Source organism: Anolis sagrei, chromosome 2 (genome assembly GCF_037176765.1).
Source record: "Anolis sagrei isolate rAnoSag1 chromosome 2, rAnoSag1.mat, whole genome shotgun sequence".
NCBI classification, from domain to species: domain Eukaryota; kingdom Metazoa; phylum Chordata; class Lepidosauria; order Squamata; family Dactyloidae; genus Anolis; species Anolis sagrei.
This window is the reverse complement of record NC_090022.1, coordinates 206,441,453-206,456,962: the sequence shown is the minus strand read 5'-3', so window position 1 is coordinate 206,456,962 and position 15,510 is coordinate 206,441,453. Positions and strand designations below refer to the sequence as shown.

At 40.1% G+C, this 15,510-nt stretch overlaps 1 protein-coding gene across 3 annotated transcripts in view; it reads left to right on the top strand.

Annotated features, from left to right (window-relative positions):
• The first annotated feature begins 141 nt into the window (after nt 1-141).
• The window catches only part of ECPAS (Ecm29 proteasome adaptor and scaffold), a 74,382-nt gene continuing 59,013 nt past the window's right edge, over nt 142-15,510 (top strand). Inside the window, exons 1-9 of one of the 3 annotated variants that reach the window (XM_060762501.2) lie at nt 142-356; nt 695-742; nt 7,267-7,397; nt 8,012-8,128; nt 8,681-8,799; nt 10,017-10,166; nt 11,047-11,218; nt 13,527-13,666; nt 14,906-14,987. In XM_060762501.2, the coding sequence (XP_060618484.2) occupies nt 335-356; nt 695-742; nt 7,267-7,397; nt 8,012-8,128; nt 8,681-8,799; nt 10,017-10,166; nt 11,047-11,218; nt 13,527-13,666; nt 14,906-14,987 (981 nt within the window). In that variant the 5' untranslated portion in view covers nt 142-334. Of the gene's footprint in view, nt 357-442; nt 563-694; nt 743-7,266; nt 7,398-8,011; nt 8,129-8,680; nt 8,800-10,016; nt 10,167-11,046; nt 11,219-13,526; nt 13,667-14,905; nt 14,988-15,510 lie in introns of those variants that run through there. The other 2 variants (XM_060762502.2, XM_060762503.2) reach the window with 2 other exon arrangements.

The following is a 15,510-nucleotide window of genomic DNA, read 5'->3' as shown; positions in this document are numbered from 1 at the left end:
CTAGGGCCGCCTCTGATCCCACATTATCTGAGTGTGGACTGAGATAACCTAGTTCAAAGCAGATACTGTGGGATTTTTGGCCTTGATATTCTGGGATAGAGGGCTGTGTGGAAGGGAAACCAATCCGTGTGGCAGGAAGGGATCCTCTGTCTGTGGCTTTGCAACCTTTGATGGGAAGCAAAGGCTGCAATGCCTTTCTTTCTGCAGATAGGGGGAGAAGCTCCTCTTCCTTTCCCCAACTTGCTTTCCTTGTGGAGTGTGCCTGCTTCCCTCCTCATTCCCTCCTCGCCCTTAGTTTCTTGTTGGAAGAGAGAAAGTGGCCACAGAGCCAGCCATGGAGGTCAGCATGGACACAGGTCAGTCCCAGGCTTGGGTGTGACAGAGAGAGGCCAGCTCTCCCTTCGGCTTGGGTTTCGAGGCCTACGGGAAAGGCCTATTCCTCCTCCTGGCCTCGGCCTTGCCTGGGCTGCGGGAGGGAGAAAGCGGGCTGGCGGGGCGATGGCTCAGCTTTTTCTAAATATAACATGAAAAGTCAAGCGGGAGGCGAGTGGAGGGTGCCGAGGTATATATAGATCTCTCTCTCTCTCTCTCTCAAAGGCCGAAGGAGGAGGGCATGGGAGCGCCGCCTGCAGTGGGGCTTCCTTCCTTCCTTCCCTTCCCTTCCTTGCTTCCCTTTCTCCTTCTCTCTCCTCAGCTGACAACAACATGGCTGCGGCCGCCTCTGCTGCCCAGGATGAGCTGAGTAAGTGGGCGCTCTCAGGGGGGAGTTGGGGGGCCAGTGCTTCATGCATGTGTATATCTATCTATACAGTATCTCTATGCTTGAAGATTTCCTTTCTTGGCTTCCCTAGATAGACAACCAGCCTGCCTTTCACATCCCTGCCTGCTCTTGATCACAGGGGAGTGGGCTTGGCCTCCTGAGCGGGGAAAGTGGGAGCAGGATCTGGGAGAAGAAGGAAGGGGGTTTGGATTCTTGTGTCAGCCGGGGTGGGGGTGGGGGTGGTTTGTTTCCCTCAAGGGGAGCTCCTTCTGGGTTTGCGTGGGAGAAGAGGGGCCAGGCCATTAGGCCTCTGTCCTGCCAAGTCATTTCCCAGGTTGTTCTGGATCCCTCATCTTGGGATCAGTTTTTTTTTTAGAATAATACCAGTCTAGCTACCTTGGAGAGGGGCCCCATATCTCAACACATGGAGGTATGCTTCATTCATAAATTGTTATACATACACACACACACACACACATAGAGAGAGAGAGTGTAAGAACAGGTACACTTTATGTGTAACTCCTCTCTCTCTCTCTCTCTATATATAGTGTGTGTGAGAATAGGTACTATATATATATATACATATATATAGTGTAAGAACAGGTATATCTTATGTGTAACTCCTGCCATATATATGTGTGTGTGTGTGTGTGTGTGTAACTCCAGCCATAGATAGAGTTGGATAGAGTAAGAACAGGTACAATTTATGTGTAACTCCAGCCATATATATGTGAGAACAGGCACATTTTATGTGCAACTCCAGCCATATATATGTGTGTGTGTGTGTAACTCCAGCCATAGATGGATAGATAGAGTGGGATAGAGTAAGAACAGGTACAATTTATGTGTAACTCCAGCCATATATATGTGAGAACAGGCACATTTTATGTGTGACTCCAGCTATATATATTGTAACAACAGATATATTTTATGTGTAACTCCATCCATAGATAGATAGATAGATAGATAGATAGATACAGATAGAGTAAGAATAGGTACAATTTATGTGTAACTCCAGCTCTATATATGTGAGAACAGGTACATTTTATGTGTGACTCCAGCTATCGGTAGATAGATAGATGGATAGATAGTAACATCGGGAACATTTTATGTGTAACTCCAGCCATACATAGATAAAGAGAGAGTTAAAACAGGTACAATTTATGTGTAACTCCAGCCATATATATATATATATATAGAGAGAGAGAGAGAGAGAGAGAGAGAGAGTTAGAACAGGTACATTTTGTGTGTAACTCCAGCCATATATCTATATCTACACACACACACACATTGTGTTAGAACAGGTACATTTTATGTGTAACTCCAGCCATAGATGGATAGAGAGAGAGAGAGAGAGAGATGTTTGTGTGTGTGTATCAGGAGTTACACATAAAATGTACCTATTCTCTATCTATCTATCTATCTATCTTTGGTTAGCATAGGGAAGGGTTAACACCCCAGTGGTGTTTGATTTGTTGCCTTTGTCCCTGTTCAGAAGATTTTACCTCACTTTCTGTCCCTGTGATCATTGGATTTTGAAAAAAAAAATGGCTTGTTGTGGAAACAAGGATTGGTGCAAAAGCTTCACACCACTTCCCCATGATAACTCTTTCGGAAATGAATTTCCCTTCCAAGGGGTAGAGGCCTCTCACTTCCTGTTGTCTCATCCTCATTCTTAACTATGTTAAGAATGTTTGTAACTTGGGGACCCCTGTGTGTGTATATTTAACTCTGGACCCGTGTGTGTGTGTGTGTATCCTGAAGATAATTTTGCAGGAAAGAATGGGTGCATTGGAACCTCAGGAAGCAAAGATGTCACTGCCTCAGCCACCCCTCTGGACAATTTTAGAACATTTGGAATTTTTGGGGAAGGGATGCTCAGACTGTGAGGAAATGGAAAATAAAACTTCAAGGGGGTGAGCTGTCTGTGCATTGTGAGGCAGCTTCCTTCTCCGTCCCATAGCACCCCTTTCAAAATGGACTCCCTCTAATTTCCTTTCTCTTTTGCTTGTCCTCTTGGATTTTTTTTTAAAAAGATCTCATAAGGCTTGGTACAAGCATATGTGTCTATGGGTCTTATATGGATTGAAGGTGATATTTGCCAAAGGTTGGCATGGGTTGGCGGCCAGGCAGATTTAAAGCCATTTCCCCCTTTTTCTCATTTTATTCTTACAGTCTTTGATTATGTAGGAATGACTGAGCTTTTCTGGATTAGTGTTCCATTTTAGCATCTTCCTAAACCTGGGGAGAGGAAATTGGAAGTGTGTAAGGTTCATTTCTCCCCCATCCACACACACACACTCCCCTCCCCCCTTGCAACAGAGTCAAGCTGGGTCAGAGAGAGGATACTGCAAATGTAGGAGAAACGTGTCCTGCCCAGCTCCTTCCTGCCCCATTGCCCTTCCTAATTCAGCAGCCCCTGTCCCATTACAGGGAGCAAGGCCTCCCGCTGCTGAGGCGTGGCAGACTGGGGAAGTGATTCTCTGTGACAGGAAATGCCTGCAGTTTCCGACACTGAGGCAAGCCGGGAGATGTATTTCTCTGTGTGTTTGCTTTGTAAAACGCTCCACAACAACCTTGCATTCTTCTGCCCATCATGGTGACACTGTAGGCCTATGCTTATTTGTTTGGGCAAAGCATTTACTCAAGCAAACTGTAATATTTTATTGTATAAATATGCGTAGCTGTGGAGCGTAATTATAAAAGCTGCTGTCTTTGGATAGGGCAATCCTGAAATAAAGTCCTTTGCTTTCTGATTCATTCTTTAGAACAAATCATGTAGATTCTGCTTGCTCTCATGCATCAGGAAGTTGTGATATGTGTGTGTGTATTATTATTTTGAGGAAATATAACACTGCATCAATAGGCAGATATTCAGAATATTTTCATACTATATATATGTTAGTCTATGTGTTTATAGAATAGAATAGCTTTGTTGGGTTGCTGTGAGTTTTTCGGGCTGTATGGCCATGTTCCAGAAGCATTCTCTCATGACGTTTCACTCACATCTATGGCAGGCATCCTCAGAGGTTGAAATTCTAAAAAAAAGGACAGTAAATAAATAACAACTCTCAAAAACGGGAATTCCAGACAAGAAACAATCAGGGCCAAGTAATCACCTCCCAACAAAGGATTCCCCCAGACAGGAAGCAGCCAAGCTTTGAAGCTGCAAATCTATTCAATACTAATCCAGGTGGCCAATTCCAACTTTTACACTTGCCTCCAATGGACAAGAGTTCTTTCTCCCACCCTGGACATTCCACAGATATGTAAACCCAACTTGCCTAGACTCCAACAAATCTCACAACCTCTGAGGATGCCTGCCATAGATGTGGGCAAAATGTCAGGAGAGAATGCTTCTGGAACATGGCCATACAGTCCAGAAAATTCATAGCAACCCAGTGATTCTGGCCATGACAGCCTTCGACAACACACTAGCTTTCTTGTCTTTGTACTAAACATTTCAACTGTTTTAAAGTAATATAGGTACATATAATTTGTTAATTTGTTCAAGCATGTAAGATAGTTCAGTATTATCACAATGTTTCTCAAAGAATTGCGGTAGTGAACATATTGCAGTAGTGAACCTGTAATTTAGATGAAAGCTTGTCATAAATATAGGATGCTTGCTTATACTGAAGCATTATCTTTAATTTCTTTAATTGTATGAGGGTGGGTCTAAAAGTTTTGCCCCCTGTGTCATAAAATGTTATGAATGAACAACAGTTTGTATTACTGTTGCTATTGTTTTTATTGTTGTATTGTGGGCTCGGCCTCATGTAAGCCGCACTGAGTCCCTTGGGGAGATGGTAGCGGGGTATAAATAAAGTATTATTATTATTATTATTATTATTATTATTATAATGTGTAACAACAGAAATTGCTACAGATCATAGCCTGAACTATCCTCTACACAAAACTACCATTCAACGTAGTCATCAACAATTTGTACACATTTGTGCCATTGTTTAGCCCAGGCATTTCTATTCTCTTAAGGCAGTGGTTCCCAATCTTTTTTTGACCATTCTCCATCATTAGTACCAAAAGGGTTACAAATCAGTTTTGACCAGGGACCGCTTGAACAGGGACCACTTTGACCAGGGAGCACTCCCCAACATTAGTACCAAAAGGGTTACAAATCGGTTTTTGGTCAACTTTAGATTCAGTTTGGTTATTGGGGTAAGCTATTACTTCTAAGTCAAGCCTGATAGTATTGTAGTTTTAACAATAGCATTCATTGCTAAAATGGACTGTGTTCTTGTTCCCTTTTACATCTCTGTGCTCTGAGATAAATTGTTTTGGAACAATTCCTTCTTTTATTTCTTGGCTGCCATAAGATATAATGTGCCATATGGAATGGGGACATTATGTAGCTCCAGCCCATCCTAGTCTATCTTTTTCTGAACAATCTACACAACAGTTTTGTTGGAAAGAGCAGCGTTACAGGCTCCTGATGCATATTCAGTAGCATCCCACATTCCCACAATAGTACAGAAAAGAGACATGCTGTAGCAAACCAAACATTTGAAGGTGACATCTGTAGGCACTCCCTATTCCAGGCAAATTAATTTGGTATTGATTCCCATTGTTAACCCTGCTCCAACCCATGGTTTTGTGTTGACTGCAGTGTTGCTTCTGCCATTGTCCTGCCCTTTTCACAATTTAGGAAAAGCTTTGAGCTTCCATGTTTAAGGAACATGTGCCTATGTGCCTTGTGGAAGAAGTGTCTGTGGATGGATGGATAGTAGATGATGGATGACTAAGGGAATATTTTGAATGAGTTGAGAGTTTCAGTATGCAAGAGTATCATGGATTTTAATAATGAATAAGTAGGGCAGTGATTTTTTTTAAAAAAAAGATGCATCACTTGCCTGTCAATTATTGTAACAGTATTATGCACACAATGTTTTCAGTCCTCAATATGTGCCATGTAAAATAAAGACTACTATTTTTTTATCTCTTGTATCCTATTGCAGTAACATGCTAGCAGCTTAGTACTTTAAAAAATAAAAATGTGTCCTGAACTTGTGGTCTCATCATTTGATTAATCAAGTAATACTGTATTTCAGTTGTCAGCAATGAGTGCATTTTACACTATTGTATTCATGCAGTTTGTCACCACCTTTACTGCTGTGGAATTCTGTGGTCGTTCCCAAACATGATGCATCATTGGAGGTCCTTCTCACACAGTTCCAGAAAATAGTCTTGGATCTGTTCTCCTTCCTGTCTTTCCTTCTGGAGCATATTGAGGATCAATTTTGCCTTTGCGATTCTCCCCAAGCTTGATTGGTGAGATGCCTGCCCCAGCAATGGACTTGGGAGCCAGGCTGTTCCCTTCCCACTCTCCTCCATCTCTGCAGTATGTTTTGGGGCTGAGACTTGTTCCCTCCTACCCTCCTTCAGAACTTCATGGAAGGCAGACCTTTTCACCTTCCTCTATTGAAGTCTGTGTTTGTGTGTGTGCGTATTTTGCATTGTATTGAAGTCCCTCCTCATGCGTGAGCATTGTGCTGAAGTCTCTCCAACTTATAATGGAATATGTGCACTAGGGTCTCACACTGGGAGGAAAGTGGCATTTAAATGCAATAAATAAATTCTCTACCCCATTTCTTCCAGGAGCAAAGTTTTAGTTTACCTCTCCTCCACAACCTTATTCCTACTTGAATATATCACGTTCTTTACCAATGATAATGATTTTTGCTAAAACAAATAAATATGCTCAATGATTATGTATAGTATTTTATGGAGGGAACAAAACAGCAGTACCTTGGATAATGATTGGCAAGTAAAGAGCATCTTTTGTAGAAGCACTGTATAGGAGTAATTTGTATGGAGTAATTGCTGGATCTGACCCATAAGTATCAGATCAGGACAATGCAAGGGTACAGGACCATAGCAGGGGCAGTCTATGGTTGTGTTGAGACAAGGTTAATGGGACTGAAAACTGATGCCTCCAAGGTAATGTGGCCAGCATGATTGTATGGAGTGCCGTTACCTTCCCGCCAAGGCGGTACCTATTGCTCTCCTCACATTTGCATGTTTTCAAACGGCTAGGTTGGCAGAAGCTGGGCCTAACAGTGGGAACTCACCTTGCTCCTCAGATTCAAACCCCTGATCTTTCAGTCAGCAAGTTCAGCAGCTCAGCCGTTTAACCCGCTGCACCACCAAGGGTTCTAAATAAACTTTATTTAGATTTTTCAATTCTGCTTTTTCTGGAAAACCCATGTCACTGTTTATAAATATGTCAGTCTCAAAGAATCATATTTACATATATACACATATGCTTATACATTTTCTGATACATTGGTAACTGTTATAATCTCACCAGAAGGATGCTATTTTTTCTGAAAGATTTATTAAAATGAGTAGAGCTTGTAAGTAAGTATATTAAGAAATAAGGTGTTATAGAATTTATACTTTAAGATGAGATTGCGGTTTGACTGTTTTACTGTTTGATCTAGATTTTTAGTTCCAAATTGGACTTCTTGTTTCTTCTTTGATTGTAGATCAGCTCGAACGTGTGTTTTTGCGTCTTGGCCATGCAGAAACAGATGAGCAACTGCAAAATATTATATCCAAATTCCTACCCCCTGTTCTTCTGAAGCTTTCTAGTACACAGGAAGGGGTACGCAAGAAGGTATGGATGGCTGTTTGTGTACAGAAGCCTTGATAAACACTGACTGTTTCAAAACTCTCCCTCATGTTGGTTTTATACATTTAACAGGATGGATCTATTGGAGATGGAGCACAATTTTTAACAGCATGTATTCAGAGCTGGTAAACTCTTGGTGTCTGTTCTGGTTCATAAAAATGTAAAGGTTTTATCTAGTTTTTGTTCAGCTTTTTTAAAAAAAAATCAGGTTCACTTTATCTCCCTAATTTATGTTTGAGCGCAAACAACATATGGGGACTGTTCTGAAAGTTCTGAAAGTCAGAAGAAAGATAATATGGCATTTTTTCGCCCTTAGTAGCCTAGAAATTATCTTTCATTATATTTCAGATTTGCAAAGTATACAATTATCCCTCCGCATTTGCTGGGGTTTAAGGGCAGAGGATCCCCATTATTTTACTTCAGTAAATTCCAGTGTCGAAATTTTTAGGTTCTCCAGGGAAACTCTGTGGCAGCTGAGATTTATATAGAGACAACATATTAAGCAAACCAACAAAATGAAACCTGGAAATATTTAGGGCCACCTGTAATTATGGAACACACATTAGAGAAATCAAAGGACATTATTTTCTCCTTTTCAGGTGATGGAACTGCTGGTTCACCTGAATAAACGAATCAAGAGTCGTCCCAAAATCCAGCTTCCCGTGGAGACCTTACTTGTCCAGTATCAAGATCCTTCTGCAGTGTCCTTTGTTACAGTAAGTAAATTTTTTCTTAGAGATTTCTTCCAACAAAAGAAAGTTAGTGTGGTTTTTCTTTGAATACTTGTCCCACCTAGAAATTGCATCCACTTTCCTCATAAATATAAATCTGTCGTTTTAAAAACTTAAGATAGTTTTTCTGTTGAAATGGAAGAAATAGGCATTAAATGTTTATTATTAAGGCTTTTTTACATGCATCATCTTTAATATTTTTCTTACTTCTCACAAAAGTCCAGTCTAACTGAAGATTCCCTTAAATTCTTTTGTCAGTTGAAAACAGCAAATTGACGTCTAGTTCTATATTGCAGTGCAAGTGTAAAATGTACTCAATTCATCTCCCTCCTTTTAGGAGGAGGGCTTCTGCATTCAGCCCCATGTAGAAGTCATTTTGATCATTTTGCTCAAGATTTTAAAGGTGAATTAGATTACACACCTTCTCGATGAACTGGGTTAATTAATTAGAGAATTTCAGTGGCATTTGCCAAAAATTGATCTATCTTCGGACTGCTTAAAAGTGGTGATATATAGATGTGTACTGGACTTTTGCAGAACTTTACAATAATATATGTTAAGATGGGATACCCTCGTTTGCCTGTGGAAAAGCAATGTGAACTGGCTCCCACTCTCCTTACTGCAATGGAAGGAAAACCTCAGCCTCAGCAAGACAGGTATGTCATCCTGAGCTTGCATTTTCTCTCCTTTCTTTGTTTTTTCTCTTAGTTTTGTTTAGCCAGTTGGTTTTTTAAAAAACCTTTAGCTGTAAATATATGTTTATAAAAAGCATGTGCGACTGCTCTTTTAGAACTGTTCCGCCTCAGAATACACATGGGGTCACATAGTTTAAATGCTTTTCAATGTGAACATCTCTTTAGTTGTAGTACAGCCTGAGGCTGATGGGTTCACTAATGGTTTAGAGACAGTTGTGGGATTTCCTGGGGCACAAAGTGATGAAAATTCAAGTCAAAGAGATGATGACTCTCTCTGGGAAAATCCTGATTCAGAAAGTGCAAGTCTCTAAGGTCAGGAAAAGGAGACAGAAACTGCAACATTAGATAAGGAGTCAGGTGAAGAGCTAAGTGTTATGGAAGGATCACATGGAGCTATGGAGGTCAACAAATTGTTTGTTTACAGATTAGAGCAGAAAATAGGCAGCGCCAGTCAGAGTGCTTATGTGGGAAAGCTGAGGAGCTGTGTTCTCTGGTCCTTGTTTTATTCTTGTGTGCAGACATGGCCTGTTCTTGATGGTGCAGAGGAGAAAATCACCTAGTTATTCCCTTGTGCCAGTCCTGGGCAAAAGTTGAAATTCTTTATTGTTAAACCATGGGATCTTCCACACAACCCTATATCCCAGAATATCAAGGCCAAAAATCCCACAATATCTGTTTTGTACTGGGTTGTCTGAATCCACACTGCCATATATTCCAGTTCAAAGCAGATAATGTGGGATTTTATTCAGCTGTGTCGAAGGGGCGCATGATGAGTTGGCACTCATTTTGAGATTTCTTTGATTCCAGTGAAATTTTAAAGATGTTATTATTTCTGGGATTAATGCTAAGTAGACAGAAAAGTGTAATTTTTTTTGGACTTCTTTTAAACTATAATTCTAAATTCTAAGGGTTTTTTTTAATTAAAAAATCAAAATGTATATTTATAAAATGAGATGAATTTTGTAAATATACAACGTTTGTTTGCTGTAGTCATTAATTCGCTTTCATTTTAGTGTTAGCTGTGATATGTTCTTAATAGGAAAAACAACTGTGAAAACTAAGGCAGGAAGGCCAATTTCACTGTCATGTTTGACCCTGTATTTTGTCTGATTCATGTAAAAATTTAATTGGCATCCTATATTGACGAAATATATGCAATAAATACAATTGTTTTTCAGCCTAATGCACCTTCTAATACCAACCCTTTTCCACATGAAATATCCTGTTGAAACTCTGAAAGCAACTTCTCCATTTAACCTTGCTGAAAAACCAAAGACTGTACAGCTGCTATTGGATTTTATGTTGGATGTCCTTCTAATGCCTTATGGGTAAGTAAATGTGCAATGCAGAAATTGCCATGTAGACTCCCAGGTTAGCATACTGTAGAGATTACTTAAGGTGAGGGAAGGCTTTTATTTCCAAGTGGTGCTTTGTTATAGTTTCAGTTGTTGAACAGCCATAAGAAACATTCTCACATTTAATAACTTTTTTGAACTAGATCAAAAACCTTTAAACAGGCCTGATAACTTGTTTCATACCTCAGTGACTTTATAAATGGCTCTAAAAGCCAGTCCTTACTTATTTGAAATAAGACAGTTACGATGAAAAAGATGGTGGAAATTCTTAGGCTGGATCTACATTACCATATAATACAGATTATCAAAGCAGATAATCCAGATTGTCTTCTTTAAACTGGATTATATGAGTCTACACTACCACATAATCCATTTCAAAGCAGATAATCTGGATTTTATATAGCAGTCTAGATGTGGCCCTAGTGATTCTGCCTGGTTCAAATGGTCTGGGTTTATATTATATTCCCTGTTGAGATATTTTTGGTGAGGCATTGTGCAGAGTACACTCATTGTAAGAAATGTGTAAGCACTTCTTTGTGCTTGCATAACTAAGAGCTCTGAATTTATGTGATTCACAAAGGAACATGAAATAACTTTCTTATAACTTGTTTGAGGGAAAGAGCAGCTGACTTTACAATCACTGCAGGTAGCCAGAGTGTAGTGTGGACATGTGACACATGGAGTTAAAATGCAGTTCTGTGTTGCTTTAGGAAACTATTGATTGTCTAGATTTCTCAGCTTGATCTACTTTTCACTTTGGCACATTCTGTTATTTTCTTGGATGGATCTATCCACTACCACTAATGTATAGGATTCTTAATCTGCTTGAAATATCTTCATTGATCCTTTTTAGATACGTACTGAATGAATCCCAGAGTCGCCAAAGCGTGCCGCCAGGGCAGGGCTCCTCTTCATCAAGTACTTCTGGGGGTGTTGGGATCCCTCAGCCTCCTCCAGGAATGAGCTTTTATGCGGCCAAGCGGGTCATTGGAGACAGCCCATGGACACCTGAACAGCTGGAACAGGTACCCCCAAACTCACTGCACTTGAGTGCCATTGTTTCCTGAAATCAGCACATGGATACTCATCATTCATGATGCTTTATGTAATCTGTTTATGTGTTTTTGTTATTGTGCTATTTCACTTATGTATTTGCTGTACTATATGCCTACCATTTGAAAGTTGATCTTTCCTTTTTATTGTTCCATGTGAATGTGCATTTATATGTTACTAGCTGTGCCCTGCCACGCGTTGCTGTGGCCTATAGTAAAACTTATCAAAGTTGAGGTAGATATCTGGACTATTATGAAAGAGAGGTCCCTACCTATTCCTTCCCCCTTTTCCTCCCCCTTTCTCTCCTTTCTTCCTTCTCTACCTCTTTCTTTCTTTCCTTCTTTCACTACTTGGTTTCATCCTTCTCTCTTTCCTTCATTCCCTCCCCCTTTCTTCACTCCCTGTTTGCTTCCTTCTTTCACTTTTTATTTCCTTTTATTTCACCACCATCATAACAATAACAATAATGCAGTGCATTGCCTCCGGGACCTGACACTTCTCCCATTCCCCCTAAAAGGGTCTCAGAGGAACAATAGCATAATAATAATAATAGAAATAACAACCTTTACCCGCCACGTGTTGCTGTGGCCAATCTTCCCTCTTTCTCTCCTTCTTTCCCTCCCTCCCTCCTTCCTTCCTTCCTGCCTTCCTTCCTTCCTTCCCATCTTTCCTTCTCCTCTTCTTTCTCTATCTCTTTCCTTCCTTCCCCCTTTCTCTTCTGCTGTCTCTCTTTCCTTTTCTTTCCTTTTCTTCTTCCTTCTTTCTCTAACTTTCCTTCCTTCCCCCTTTTTCTTTACCTCCCTTTCTCTTTCTTCCTTCTTTCCTTCCTTCCTGTCTTTCCTAGATTTTGACAGGGCGGGAAGGGGCGGGGTGGGGTTTGGAGGTGGCGTGAAGTAAAAGGAGGTAAGATTGGGGCAGGGGAGTGATTGCGTGTGTGTGTGCGGCAGCGGGGGCAGTGATGGAGCGTGGGGTTGCGTGTGTGTGTGTGGCGGCGGGGGGAGTGGGGTTGCGTGTGTGTATGCGGCGGTGGGGGGAGTGATGGAGCGTGGGGTTGCGTGTGTGTGCGCGGCAGGGGGTGTGTGTGTGCGGGAAGCGGCGCGGCGGGGCTTGGAGTGGGCATGGTTTCCGCAGAGGGAATGTTGGCCGGAAGGCCATGTGCGCGCGCCAGGGAACTTGCGGCTGGGCGCCAATGCGCATGCTCAGTTGTTTTGCCGTTTTGTGAGTGTGTTGCTGTGTTGTTTTTCATTTTGAGTAGATATGTTTGTACCTTGTGGGTTGTGTTATGGGAACGGGAATTTTAGTTAAGTTTCGTTGGGTTTTTTTTGAGTTTTGTTCTTTTGCCGTTTTGTGAATGTGTTGCTGTGTTGTTTTTCATTTTGAGTAGATATGTTTGTACCTTGTGGGTTGTGTTATGGGCACGGGGATTTTGGTTAAGTTTCGTTGGGGGATTTTTGAGTTTTGTTGTTTTGCTGTTTTGTGAGTGTGTTGTTGTGTTGTTTTTCATTTTGAGTAGATATGTTTGTACCTTGTGGGTTGTGTTATGGGCACGGGGATTTTGGTTAAGTTTCGTTGGGGGATTTTTGAGTTTTGTTGTTTTGCCGTTTTGTGAGTGTGTTGTTGTGTTGTTTTTCATTTTGAGTAGGTATGTTTGTACCTTGTGGGTTGTGTTATGGGCATGGGAATTTTGGTTAAGTTTCGTTGGGGTTTTTTTTGAGTTTTGTTTCCTCGTTGGATGCCCCTAACAAATTTATATATATAGATTATTCATAAAGTGCATTTTCTTATTTTAAAACACCTAACCAAAATTGGGGTGGGGTGCAGTTTGGGCCCTCTGGAATGGTTTAATAGTATTTCAATGTAGCTCAGTGGGCAAATTTGCTTTGAGAGAAGTGTGTTTTGAGTTAAGAGCTCAGCCATGGAACAAATTAAACTCTTAAGTCAAGATATCACTATTGTTACTAACAAACGTTTTGTATATATTCGCATACTAGTCCATAGTCCAATGCCTTTAAGCATATAGATATAGTTCAAACTGTATAAGTGTACTCACTGAAGTCTATAAGTCGCAACAGCAACATGCATCCACCTCCACTGAAGTCTGATGCAAACTAAATACAAAATAGAGTCCTGTGTCTGAAGCCCCTCTCACACCAAAGAGGTACAGTCAAACTGCAGATCAAAATGTACATACAATATAGGTTAACGATTATACACATTTATAAACATCTACTTCTCAACACTTAATCAGTCACAATTCAACCTTTCTCCTTTTTTCTTTAGTGTAAATTGGGCATCGTTAAGTTCATTGAAGCTGAGCAAGTGCCTGAACTTGAAGCCGTCATACATTTGGTCATTGCCTCCAGTGACACACGGCACAGTGTGGCTACTGCTGCAGACCTTGAACTTAAAAGCAAGCAAAGGTAATGTTCACCCATTGAATAGTTTTTACTTTTGTTTTAAATAATACAAAGGGAGGCAAACTTTTTTGATTATTATAGTTGAGTCTCACTTATATGGAATTATGAAATCTAAAACACTCCACAATTGTCCAGATGCGTGGCTGTGAGACCTTTGCTTTTTCATGGTTCAATGTATGCACACTTAGTTTCATGCACAAAATTATTAAAATTACTGTGGATAAAATTACTTTAGGGCTATGTGTATATGAAACGTAAATGAATGTCATGTTTAGACTTAGAGCCCATCTCCAAGATGCTTCATGGTTTACAATATGGATATATACAATATGCACTTTATCATTGTCCCTGCCTCTGTAGTTGTATTGCATTAATTGACTTGGCCCTTCTAGCCCAAACTTATCATCTGGCTCCTGCAGTTTTCTATCAGCCCTGTCTTCGCAGCTGTATTGCACAGGCCATGCTTCTCCCCTTAGTTTAGTATATGGCCACTATGCTCGGCTACTGGTTGTTGATGTTTTATGATGTTTTGTATTTATATTTTTACTATGATTTTATTTTAATCTCTGTTTGACAGGGCTTGGTTTCCATATAAGCCACCCCAAGTTCCTTCAGGGAGATGGTGGTGGGATACAAAAATAATAATAATAATAATAATAATTATTATTATTATTATTATTATTGGTATTTCAAAATTCAAAGAAACCCAAAATCCAAAAGATTTATGATTCCAAGCATTCAGTTGAAGGATGTGCAACCTGAATAGAATTATGTTTCTTCTTAATGTTGCAGTAATTGGCAATCACATTTTCTAAATTACTGAGAAGAGTAAACAGGTAGAAAATCCTGCTTACTACACAGTTGCAACAGCTCATTCTTTCTCAAGGAGGCAAATAAATAGCAAGTTGTATAAATTCCAAGAACTGATTTGCACTTAGTGTAGGAAACGTTTGGGCTATATGTGCATGCATGTACTAGTTACTCAGTTACTGAAAATGTCTTGTCCAGTGGTTCTCAACCTGTGGGTTCCCTGATGTTTTGGTCTTCAACTCCCAGAAATCCTAACAACTGGAAAACTGGCTGGGATTTCTGGGAGTTGTAGGCCAAAACACCTAGGGACATACAGGTTGAGAACCACTGGTCTAGCCTGAAAGAGAGACACTCTGCAGGCAATGAATTAGTATTATTTGTGTGAAACAAATCCCATCCTTAACCATATATATTTTCTTCTAACATTTTTAGTTTAATTGACTGGAATAATCCACTGATCATCAATAAGCTATATAAAGTGTATCTTGGGGACATACCACTAAAAACCAAGGAGGTAAGATTTACTTTCTAAATTCTGTGCTCCTCCTTGTTTTTAAAAAACATTAAACATGTTTTTATTCAACAAAAGTATTTTTTGCATATGGTTTTGTTGCTTTATGTAGCCAGTCAAGTGCAGCTGTGTGACATTCAGAGTTATTAGCTATTCATGTGCTTTTTTCTCCCATTAACTTGAAAGTGAAGAAGAATAAATTTCCTTTTGTGGTTACTTTTCCTTATAGCAGTCATTCATATAACTGGGTGATATTTTTGCTCAGTTTCTATTTGCCAATAATTTTCCATGGGGATGGGGACACCATTTTCCCATCCAAGCATTCAAAAAGGCCATAAGGGACACTATGGCAGAGCAAGAAGAAGGGATTGGTTCTGCTTTTAGGTTTTCCTTGTGCTTTTGAAATATAAACCTTCTTCCTCTTTTGACTAAATATTCATATCTTACATTTTTCTTCACTATTCTCTTTTATATCTCTAGTATATTTGCTTATATGAGTAAGATTCCATATACAGTCACTCCTCCA